General features: G+C 43.5%; 1 protein-coding gene across 1 annotated transcript in view; it reads left to right on the top strand.

Moving 5' to 3' along the window:
• Positions 1 to 12,687, top strand: part of LOC139465685 (fatty acid synthase-like) — a 34,700-nt gene that overhangs the window by 3,312 nt on the left and 18,701 nt on the right. Inside the window, exons 5-18 of the mRNA XM_071247469.1 lie at positions 772 to 916; positions 1,324 to 1,400; positions 1,500 to 1,615; positions 2,607 to 2,721; positions 2,945 to 3,088; positions 3,562 to 3,660; positions 3,932 to 4,114; positions 7,682 to 7,798; positions 7,958 to 8,066; positions 8,719 to 8,903; positions 9,873 to 10,018; positions 10,800 to 10,911; positions 11,526 to 11,696; positions 12,015 to 12,167. Of these exons, the coding sequence (XP_071103570.1) occupies positions 772 to 916; positions 1,324 to 1,400; positions 1,500 to 1,615; positions 2,607 to 2,721; positions 2,945 to 3,088; positions 3,562 to 3,660; positions 3,932 to 4,114; positions 7,682 to 7,798; positions 7,958 to 8,066; positions 8,719 to 8,903; positions 9,873 to 10,018; positions 10,800 to 10,911; positions 11,526 to 11,696; positions 12,015 to 12,167 (1,872 nt within the window). The remainder of the gene's footprint in view (positions 1 to 771; positions 917 to 1,323; positions 1,401 to 1,499; positions 1,616 to 2,606; positions 2,722 to 2,944; positions 3,089 to 3,561; positions 3,661 to 3,931; positions 4,115 to 7,681; positions 7,799 to 7,957; positions 8,067 to 8,718; positions 8,904 to 9,872; positions 10,019 to 10,799; positions 10,912 to 11,525; positions 11,697 to 12,014; positions 12,168 to 12,687) is intronic.

The following is a 12,687-nucleotide window of genomic DNA, read 5'->3' as shown; positions in this document are numbered from 1 at the left end:
ATAGTAACAATACAATGAAACGTTGCATGCACTTAACGCCTGGGCTGCCTGCCATACCTGTCTTTGGTACTGGCCCGCCTCTGTGGTCCAGTGGACAGAGCGTCTACCCTGAGAGCACGAGGTCGGTAGTTCGTTTCTCTCTCGTCACACCAAACGACGTTAAAAGAAGGTACTTGTTGTTACACTCCTGGCAATTGAAACTGTGGCGATAAAAAAGGACTGGTCGGCTCGGAGTCGGTAGACTGAGTGGAGTATTCGTGTTAAACTGCGCCATGGTATATCAGTGGGCTAGCACTATAAAACCGACATTAGGACAGACTCGAACAAGCAGCCACTCGCACGCACCTCATTTCACATCGCCTCTGAGACCGACACTGTAGCGACGTGATATAAATGTTGTCTGATTTGCTTTTATTATTATCTTTTGGGGGGCGGTCGGGTAGCCTAGTGGTTAAATCGTTGGCTTGCCACGCCGAAGACCCGGGTTCTCTTCACGACATGGGTACGATGTGTGTAGCCCATTTCTGTAGTCCCCCGCAGTGATATTGCTGGAATATTGCTAAAAGCGGCGTAAAACCATACTCACTCACTCACTCACTTATATCTTTTGGTGTAAGACACGCATCTAAATGATCACCGGATCGCTATGACTGGCGACTATAGCTTTAAGACACCAGACACCAGTGTTGTTAGACATCTGTAGTATAACCGAGATGTTTCTGCGTTTGTTATGAATATTTGGTAACTGTTTCCTTTCTCGTTCTTTTGTAGGCGTCAATTTGATATTGAGTCCGAATTGTTCGCAGTCTTTCAACAGATTAGGCATGCTCAGCCCCACCGGAGAAAGCCATGTGTTCGACATCAGCGCTAACGGCTACGTGAGATCAGATGGAGTAGCAGTTGTCATCTTGGCGAGGTAGGGAGCAGGAATAAGTTATTACTTATGGAAAGATTCAAATGTTTGAATCGTATATTGTCCTACCATATTCTATGATGTTTTTAAGAGAAATACTTATGATTATCAACACATGCTGTTTGTCCAGACGAAATGTGAAGAAGGGCCTATGCATATGCCTTAATACGTTTGGTAGTGACTCTTAGATGGAAGCCTTCTGAGGATATAAACTGAGTTTGCATTTTCATGGAATGATCGAATATTTGTAATATGTTTTAAGAAGCCCTGATTTCATCAAGCAATTGTTTTGGTCCAAATGGAACACGATCGTCTGTTCTCCATTTCACTGGCAGGATTTCTGAAATAGCATTATAATGTCCGAATACGCAAACTGAACAGATCGTTACATGTCTGATATTTGATTGCAGAAATCCGGAAAGATGTGAAAGGATCTACGCAACTATCGCAGATATCGCCGTCAACTGTGATGGATACAAAGAGGAAGGTGAGCCACCACGAACTGTGTACATATTTTAAACAACAATTCTCCCACTAGTGGGTGTGGTATGACATACTGACAGACCTCTGATTTCTGATTTTGCAGGAATAGTGTACCCAAGCCGGTCGTCACAGAGCAATCTCCTCAGGTCCTTGTATGGCGAGAAGTTGATACCTACATCAAGTCTAGCCTACGTCGAGGCCCACGGTACCGGTACACAGGTGAAGTATTGATTGAATGTAATTGACCGTCAATACACGTTACGATAGTCGCCTTCTAGACCCGGGGGTTATGGCATATGAGTGGCTAAGGGTTAACGCTGCCTTTCGCAATATTGCAGCCACACAATGACGTTTGATACCATAGAAGCCCTCGAATATGCCATGGTCCATACCAGTAAAGTATACTGGAAAATACTGAAGTGTTATTGATGAAGGTATGAGATGACATCGTGTTTTGCATGTATATGTTCTATCAGTTGTTTCTTTTGAAAGAAAATTATGACCAGATGGTCACACACCTTGAACCCATACAGTTTGTGTTTTTGATGAAAATGTGTCGTATTACTGAGAACTCATTTCTGGTGACCAAATCCGCGACTGGGTGAGGATGTGTCGTGTTTGTTCATGCATGCATCTGCCTGTATTAGTGTAATATCGGACCACATCATCGTATGTCAACAGTAGCTATTAAAATGCAGTCCCTGGTCTTACATGCAGATTATATCGTCTACTTTGAGTGTCACGCCTTATGAGGAACGTTGCGTCTATTAGCACCAGTATCTACTTGACGACTCAGTGATCAGGGCCAGGTACAGCGTAGCTCGTCGCTGATGATCAGGGTTCCATACCGACTCGTCATACGACTAAATGAACATTGCTAAAATATGTGAAACACCCTACCTGCACACAGTAATCACCCTGAAGATTCACGCTTTAAATAACCAAAGAGTATCGTACATGTGCACATGTCGTCTTCATGAAAGGGAGGTCGGGTAGTCCAGTGGTTTAAAAGTTCGCTCGTCACGCCGAATACCCGGGTTTGATTCCCCACATGAGTACAATGTGTGAAGCCCATTTCCGGTGTCCCCCGCCGTGATATTGCTGCAATATTGCTAAAAGCGGCGTTAAACCATACTCACTCATTTTCAGGAAAGTGGTATGGATAGAAGTGTTGGGTAATATCATTCTTAAAAATATACTGGTTCCTCAGGCTGGTGATCGCCTGGAGCTGAACGCCATCATGGATGCATTGTGTGACGGGAGAGACGAACCCCTCTTGGTTGGGTCGGTGAAAAGCAACATGGGACATTGCGAGGCAGCGTCAGGTCAGACGGACATCCTTCAAATTATTAATATTCAACTTCCACTAGTCCACAGGTCTTACAAACGGATGTCACAGGCTAGAAATCCATCAATCGTTCATAACATCACAGTATTACTTTTAACTAGATCGAAAACCTTTGGTAAAAATAGTGTTTTTTAACATCTTCATTTGCAGTATGATGCTTCATCACATGTATACAATCTATATATGCTATACCTGTACAGGTTTATCGGCTGTGGTCAAGTGTATACTGTCAATCTATCACGGCATGGTCCCTGCCTGTCTACACTACAAGACTCCCAATGAGGGTATTGAAGGAATACCGCTCGGCAAATTAAAGGTGGTGGATACATGTCATAAACTGAAAGGTCAGTATTTTTTGCATGGTCATGCTTTCAATTTTCTGATTGAACACAGTGTATTTACTTCACGATCATGTTTCTACGTTTGTCATCGCCATATAACTGTTAGTGCGTTCCCAATGTGGTAGACTTCATGCACATCTTGGGACTTTCCACCCACACCACATACACCACCTATGTGTTCTAGTGGATAATGCTTCTGCTCGGAGAGCGGAAAGTCGGCGGCTAGATCCCCGGCCTTGTCGTACCAAAATACGACAAAAGATTGTTACCCTGCCTCAGCTATACATATCTATATATAAAACCAGCGTTAGCATGCTCACTCTTTCGCCCACTCGCTCACATACTCGCTCAAACACTTGCTCCCATACTCGCACGCTCACACACAGTTGTTCCTATGGAGACCATTGATGTTGGTTTCTTAATAATCCACTTAATTGTAATGACTTCCGTACCATATGATGCTCCTTTATGCACAGGTAGGATAAGTATCATGGGAATCAACTCGTTTGGCTTTGGAGGGGTGAATGGCCATCTTATCCTGATGTCCTACAAGAACCCACAGGACGAACCCAAAAGTAAGGTATCCTGGATAGAACAGTCACTGAATAAATATCTCGATATAATGGCTTTGGAATGTATGAGCTTATGAAAATAGGAAATTGCAATGAAGCGCCATACAGGCAAATGAGTGTACGGGGATAGCACGAGTTGTGAACACGATCGCATAACTTGTTTACGCGTTAATTATTTCGTTTATATCAGCAGGAATACGAGAGAAAAACAATTAATAGTATAAGCTGTAATAATTGTCAAGTCAGTTAATTTAATTTGGATCATCTCTTTCAGGGACTGGTACGTATCTAGTCCCCATCACCGTCCGGAATGAAGAAGGCGTAGCAAGGATACAGACGTTCCTTGAGAAGCACTCGGAAAATATTGCGCTGATGCGGCTGATAAGCAGATCCATGTTGTCGTGCGACCCTCGTCAACAAATCCGGGGTTACGCAACTGTGAATCTGCCAGAGATAGGTAAGAATTACCTGGGGTAGACCAGTGGGTAAAGCTTTGGCTCATCGCAACGAAGACCCGGGTTCGATTCCCTACAGGGAACAATGTGTAAAGCTCATTCTCGGTGTCGCGGCCGTATTAACTTTCACTGAAATTAAGAGTTTAGTCGATACTGTCCCAGTTTTACTGAGATGTTGGTATATTCATTTCAGTTATATTCAGTCATCGGTTGCACATCACTGAGATATTCTGTTTATCGTTTTACATTGAGATACAACCTCATGCTCACCCCGTAAACCCAGGGTTATGTTAATTAACGTTACAGGCGTCGTAATAGACTTTTCACTACGATTTTGGACACCTTATCTTTGAGCTATGTTCACCTGTGTCCTGTAAAATAGGGGGAGGGGGCTATTCTAACCCGGAAACCCCGGTTCCAACAGACTGTAAATCCCGAACCCTTCACCTGTGCTGCTTGTACGTCTACATCATCCACTTTGCGCAACATCTGGTATTTCAGAACAGGTGCCTAGTACACTGTAATGTAATGTTAAAAAAATATTAACCTCGCTGAAGAAATAACATGTCACGTGTCATTGTTTGACAGGCATTACTTAGAAGTTGACGAACCCATACTTTCCGTAAAAGGCGACTATACATCTAGTAAGAGGCGACTAACGGATCGGGTGGTCAGACGGGCTGACGTTCTTGATGCATGCCATCGTATCCCGTGTGGATCGATGATCATGATGATAATCACTGGATTGTATGGTCCAGACTCGATTATTTACAGACCACCGCCATGTACATGTAGATGGAATATTGCCGAGTGCTGCGTTAAACAACAAACAAATAAACCAACAAACAGAAGATGTTGATGGGTGAGACAGAAGACAATTTATGGATAACAATTTCTTTATTACTGTAAAAGCGACGTTTTGGGTGTAGATCCTTCTACCGTTGTCCTTGGTTGACAACCGTAGGAGGATTCAACCGAAACGTCGCCTTAAAAGTAAATAAAGTAGTTATCCATAAATTGTCTCTATTATGTTACATGTATACTACAGTGACACCTCAAATATTTTGTTCATATTATACTGTTCACATTGGCGTCGTCCGCATGCATGGCCTAGGGAATAGAGCGTCTGCCAGGAGAGAAGAAGTTCGATGGTTCGATCACCTGGTCGCGTTATACCAAAAGATGTTGAAAATGTGGAACTTGTTACCTTGCCTCGGCAATAAAGGGATAAAACAAAGACAGGTCGGCTCAGTCAGTATACTGTGTCTGAATGGCGTTTCCATGTTAAACTGAGGCATGATGTCTCAGTGGGCTAGCACTATAAAACTGGCATTAGTCCCGACTAGTGCGCACTCAAGCACGCATGCACACACTCGTGTGCTTGCACTCGACATTTAAGTGCAATAACCCGACGTTAAGCCTCATTTCACCTCGCTTCATTAAATGAAGGCGCCAGTGGCCAGCCTCCGTGGTCTAGTGGATAGAGCGTCCGCCCTGAAAGCGGAAGGTCGGGGATTCGACCCCGGCCGTGTCGTATCAAAAGACCTTAAAATATGGTACTTGTTGTTGCCCAGCCTGGTGCCCGGCATTAAGGAAACATAAAACAAATAAAACAAGGACTGGTCGGCTCGGAGTCAGTATACTGTGTCTGAGTGGGGTATTCATGTTAAACTGCGGCATGATATCTCGGTAGACTAGCACAATAAATCGGCATAAGTCCGGATTAACGCACAAACGCGCGCATCGCTATGTAAGTGCAATAATCTTGGACGCGACATTAAACCCCATTTCACCTCACCTCTTGCCAGCTCTGTTCAGCTCTGAACATGAAATCTTAGCCTACCCGCAATAAATACACTTTTAGGAAGGTAGACTGAAAGTGCTCACCGCTTTTGGGGGATACAATTTATTGCCTCCAATCCCCCACCCCCATCACCAACCCACTCGACTTTCTTCTTTTTGGTGGAGTCTTGTAAGCGGTGAACGGCTTGTGGTAGGGCGCCGGGCGCTGCTGAGCGAACCTTTTGTCAAACTTATTGACTTGATACCCGTCGGTGGTAGTTCAGCTGTGTTCACGTGAGCTAGCAGACTAAAGGCATCAGTGGCCTGTTTCGCCAGTTATTTGATGTCTAATTGCTGCACTGACATTTCGTTGGACTTGACTGTTAGTAAGTCACTGGCTATATGTAACATTGACACAGCTGCTCTAAGGACAGGATCTCGGAGTGTCCCAATCTGTATATCACGTGACCGTTCTTGTGATTTAAGCTTATGCCAGATTTACAGGTTGTCTTTGCTCGTTTTCACCAACCCAGTTGTAGGGAGACTTGTAAACTGAAAGTTTTTCTTTCAACTTTTCTTCAGGTATTTTCTTGAACATCATATTGCGTACTCTATCATTTATTGCCTCTGCCAACTCTGGTGGTAATGATGGACCTAAGAGATCACTACTGTCATCCACTTGTGTGGAGTCATCGGTTATGCCCAGAGCACCTGGGTCGACATAATCAAAGAGGTTTTCCATGGCGCCGCCCCACCACTGTCAGCAGCTCATCACCCTATTTCGTCGTATGGAGGGCGGTTCATAGTAGCACTGACATGGGTGGAGGGTGACATCTGATTAAGAAACGAAGCCATAGTGTTTTGTCTAGTCCTGCACCATGACTGTGGAACTTATATTTTTTAGGTATTTTCTTTCTACTAAAAGCCTAGGCAAGTCTAGATCAAACTAACCAAGTCTAGTATGAAAACAGCTGATGAGGAAAGATTCTTTCGAAAAAAATATTATGTTAATGACATGTTTTCATTGACTAAGTGTTCGTCTATGTTTTGTCATACTAGATATCAGCTGTTCAGTGTTCATGTTCTGTTGCATGACTTGGGCTAGAAGCCAGTCTTCACTCTCAATTGAGGGCATAGTCGGAGACTTGCAGTTGGAGGTCGGGCTGTTATCCGCCGAGGTAGAACCATCTTGGTCTTGTTTGGAACCGGATTTTGGTTTTACCTTCGATGCCGGGGGGCGCTTTTTATAGCTTGGATTTGACTTTGGACACCCTTTGCCACTTTTAGATGATGAAGCATTCTTGTCATCACGGACCTACATAATCACGGTTGTATAGGTCCGTGATGACATCGAAGATATTGCCCAGTACATCAATCGCTCCTGGAGACCGTTCCTCTGATTGCAGCAGAGCGTCAGCCATCTTGGCTGGTACCCCCTTAGATCTGTTGTTGTTTCCCCGGCATTCTTGGTAAGGCACAGTTTGATGTTCATGACCATTCAAATGGTAATGTGACACGCTGACAGTATTTATTCCAGCTCAAACGGTAATATATACAATTTGAGTAAAAGGGCTTAGATTAAGTCACAGTATTGTCAGAGGCATAATCACCCTGTCGGCTTCCTGCAAGTTTCGTCAACGCACTTACTCCTGGTTCGCTCTTGCGGTCTCACGTGATAACGGCCGTCGTCGTGATTGGTTAAAATACAATTGTTATTGTTAACGGATCTGTATCCAAACCATCAGTTGATCTCCGGGCTAATCTGTGTGAACTGTTTTTTCATGCAGTATGTAGACCATCGGCAACAGTTACATACACAGTGAAGGTCACCACTGGCAGTGCATTCGGAGCTGGAACTGATGCGAATATTTTCATCGATCTCCAAGGAGACTTACAGAAGTCAGGTAAGCAATTGTTTTAACCTTCGCATTACTAAGCTCGTTAGTAATTTACGTAACTTTCCTTAAATATGCATAGATGGTTTTTCACAAACAAGAATCACATTTTTTTAAATGTATGTAAAATATAATTCATTCATCTAAATACATGGGTGTGCCTTACAGGAAAGATTGACTTGAAGAAAAGTGAAACGCAAAAAAACAAGTTCGAACGTGGAAAAACGGACGAGTTCCTTCTCAAGACAAAGGACGTTGGACACTTACAGAGAATTGTGTGAGTCACCTGTAACAAGACGTTTCGCAACTACCTGTATGAATTATTTGCAATTGATGGTTGGTATCTACTTCAACACACACTGATACGTCCACTGTAGTCCTCGTCACTTCGAATAGGAGCTCAAAATATTGCGATGATTAATTAGCGAAGGTAGCTTTATGTGTTCCAGTTCTTATGAAGTGAAAACAAACCATTCCGGCATTATTACATACAGTAATTATCACTTGCAGTAATGACAAAAATGGGAAACTTCGCATTTCAAGAAATATCCATTTTGCTGGAGATAAACATCGTCATTGAGTTTTGATGACGTCACAGTCAAGGCAAGGGTCGGCTGTCAGGTGACTGCCGGTGGGTTTATTTAGCAGCGTGAGCGGTGCAGACTCATTGCCAGAACGAACTGAAAGAAGAAGAAAAACGTGCACATGAAGTATTTTAAGACCATTACTACTCCACTGACGACTTGGCCTATTGTGCCCGTAATATTTTTAAGGTAGCTATATAAATAAATATTGAACCTACCATATCTTTTTTAGTTAGGATACTTTAAATTAAAAATAATATGAATGTTGCGTTGCTTTTGCTGTTGCTGTTTCTTTTAAAAAAAGGACATCCTGATCCTGTTTTCACACTTTAATTCAACAACTAGGATCGGCCATGATAACAAAGGTCACGCCGCCTCTTGGTTCCTGGGTCACGTGACCGTCCACTCGTCATCTCTGGACTTCACATGGACGTTACCTTGTGGACGATGGTTAGCCAAAGATGAAGATGATGGACGTATTGTTAGGGAGTTGCTACCCCTTGATAAATGCCCTTTAAGTCAAGAGCCTTGTAAGTGTAGTTCCTGTTTCCCTAGTAGAGCACATAGCCTTTTAGTCACCTCAGCAATTCAGTGAAACTTCGTTATCCATTGGACCGCCTCCATGGTCAAGTGGATAGAGCGTCCGCCCTGAGAACGGAAGTTCGGGGGATTCGATCCCCGGCCGCGTCATACTTAAAGACTTTTATGGTCAGTTGACTCCCTTGCCTCGGGAAGATGATGCTCATGATTTCAATCAATGGAATGTCTGGTCCAGAAATTACCTACAGACCGCCGTCATATAGCTGGAATATTGTTGAGTGCACACACACACACACACACACACACACACACACACACACACACACACACACACACACACACACACACACACACACACACACACACACACACACACACACACACACACACACACACGTGCATGCAGTCGCTTTATACATGTAAGTGCAATAATCTTGAACGCGACTTGCACGCACTCTGAATAAACAGTATATTCCGAGATTCCGGATACAATATGTGAGAAACATGATTGAACGGTGTCACTATTAACGTTGGTATCAGTGCATACAGCAGTTTATATTCCGGTTACAATAGTAAAAGGTTGATTACATTGATAAGGCAGTCAAGCTCGGCGACTTTCCTGACTGCGTGAAATCGTACATCGACGGTTTGGGACCTCGCTCATGGTGCAAATCACTAGTTTTGTCCAGACTCGAATTTTGACGGTCCGATGTTGTGTAGCTGGAACACTGCTTAGTGCACCGTTACACAACTAACCCATGATTGTCCTTGTGTTTGCCGGTCAGAAAACAGATTATCCCACCTATGTATTATAGTATAATGTTGTGTTCACACGATTTCATTATTTCATGTATAAATACGTGAAATGAGACTGGAAATTGTACCAAAGATTGTAGCAAACTATTTGCTCGCCAGGTGGTCACAATGTTGAACGTTCACTGCATGTTATTGATGTTAAGGTGTGTCCGTCCACTGGTCGCCACGTAACTATCACCGCCAACCCCTGTGGCTGCTGGTCCATGACATAGCATGGTGTACCAACATGCCCCACGCGGACCTGCTGCAGATAGACGTCTTCAAGCGATCCTTGCAGGAATCCGACCAGGTCAGGTATTTGTGCCCTTTGGGACATATTTAATAAACGTAACCGCGTGGGATTCAGGGTTAGAATATCTCCCCAGCAACCTATGCTTGTCGTAAGAGATTGATGGAGTCGTCAGACTTGGTTACGTGATTGCTTTTCATCGTATCCCGAAGGCGTGGAACGTTGCTCACATTATCGATTACTGGATTGTATGGTCTGGACTCGATTATATACAGGCCGCCATCATATAGCTCGGGTATTTGTGAAAGCGGCGTCAACCATAAGCTTACACATACGTATGTGAAGGACACATTTGGTGTCGTTGCTCCAATACTGCTTAAGACTACGTTTATTCTATAATTCGTACATGGGGCATGCGTCCTACGACTGAATAAACATTGCTAAAAGGCGTGAAATACCCTAACTGCACTCAGGAACCACCCTGAAGATTCACCCTTTAAATAACCAAAAGAGTATCGTACATGTGCACATGCGCCACCATCAACTAGATTGTTATCTTCAGGAAGGGACCGTTGGGTAGTCTAGTGGTTAAAGCGTTCGCTCGTCACGTCGAAGACCCGGGTTCGATTCCCCACATGGGTACAATGTGTGAAGCCCATTTCTGATGTCCCCCGCCGTGATGTTGCTAAAAGCGGCGTAAAACCGTACTCACTTGTGACAAAGATACAGATAATTTAACGTAGACACGTCACTTATATCATCAAAAACGTTGACAGAATGGTAGGCATGCCTATGTGACTAATGTAACCGATGTCATAACTCTTATTTTTATCGTTACTAGATTCTTCGCAGTATGGAAATTGAATTATCTGTCACGGAGAGCTTGGAAAAGGGAGCAGCATTTAAACCAGCCAACAAAGTCGGTCTTGTTTGTCTGACAGCTGTTAACATCGGTAACCTGCATTACATACACTTGCTATACTTACCATGATTGTTTTCCCCCGTACTCCGGGTTACAATTGGTCTTCAGTAACCCGTGCCGTAGGACGCTGGTAACGCGATCGGGTGGTCAGGCTTGCTGACTAGGTTAATACATGTCATCGTATCACAAATGCGTCAACCAATGCTCATAGTGTCTATCACTGGATTGTTTGGTGCAGACTCGATTATTTACTGACCGCCGTCATATAGATGGAATATTGCTGAGTGCAGTGTCCCGAAGTACATGATATTATTCTTATGACATGATTGTTGCTTTTACTATTGATAACAAACGAAACCGTAAAAACATTTAATTTGTGTTTTCATACTTATACATTTTGACACATATACTGAAATATATATCGTCGTAAAAGCGACAAGCCTTTCCATATTCATAAGAAGTATCTGCCAAAAACAGTCGATGCTGACTGTATCGTGGGCATGTGTTTATGAATCACTGTCAAATAGTGATGATACCAGGTGTATTACTACCTTTTATATTTTCATTGATTGATCGGCATACGGCAATCAAAGGTGAGTGTTCTGTTTCATATGTATCAGTGATGCCTAGCTGTTGTTTCTGTAGGTTTGGTGGAGGTTCTCAAAGCCTCAGGTATACGACCAGATGGCTACATTGGATCAGGACTGTCCGAGATCACAGTCGCCTATCTTGACGCTTGCCTCGGTCATAAACAGTGTCTTCAGGTGGCGTTGGCAGTTGGGGAGACTCTAGACTCGCTTTTGTCCCAAGGGACAGGTATGAAAGTATCTGAATACACTTACTTATATTGCATTTGTGTTTCGCCCCTTAGCAGATGCTTTGTCGGCTTTGGCGAAGCCCGGATTTACTTTATTGATAATTCTTGGCGTGTCAGCAAACTCTTTACCTGTGCTTGTGAGTGTCGCTAAAGTTGTTCACCAATCGTCCGTTTGGACTTGACCCACATATTTTGCCTCACTCATGCGCTGAAGCTACAGTCGGATTCTGCTAGTGGCGATTTGATGACTACAACCGACAGCATTAGAATTCTACACGAAGATAGACTACACAACTGCTACATTGCTAATGTTGCAGGTAACCCTGTCTACTCCATCAGCCTGCACTCGGACTTCGTGCACAAACTGGGTCCAAAGACCAATATCCTGGCCTACATGAACAATACGGTAATGCTGGCAGCTCTTCCAACACGGGATAGAAACTACATCCTCAGACAGGTTGAGCAAGCAGGTGAATACCGTCAAAACATAAACCAAAACATAAAGGGGAAATATGTTGCTGACTAGGCACATTTTTGTCAATTTTTGTCACTCGTGCGTTGATTAGCAAATTGGTATTCATAATAAACATTAACGTATTAATACGACCTATTGTGTTCTACCCGTGAAGATACCGGGTTAGAATATGTCTTCAGCAACCCATGTTTCCTGTAAAAGACTATGCTTGTAAGAGGCTTCAAACGGGATCGGGTGGTCAAGCTCGGTGACTTGGTTGATGCATGTCATCGTATCCCAATTGCGTGGATCTATGCTCATGATATTAATCACTGGATTGTCTGTTACAGATTCGATTATTTACAGACCGCCGTCATATAGCTGGAATATTGCTGATTGCGGCATTAAACAACAAACAAACAAACAAACTGTTGTGACCTTCGCGGTCTCTACCAGACCTGACTTTTTTCATCATGGATGTAATCTGCCCTGTAACTGCCTTTAGTAAGGCAATTTGTAAATACGACCACCAGCTC

Source organism: Haliotis cracherodii, unplaced genomic scaffold (assembly GCF_022045235.1).
Source record: "Haliotis cracherodii isolate W230 unplaced genomic scaffold, xgHalCrac1.p SCAF_1, whole genome shotgun sequence".
Classification (NCBI taxonomy): Eukaryota; Metazoa; Mollusca; class Gastropoda; order Lepetellida; family Haliotidae; genus Haliotis; species Haliotis cracherodii.
The sequence above is the reverse complement of the archived record's forward strand: the minus strand, read 5'-3'. Positions and strand labels throughout refer to the sequence as shown.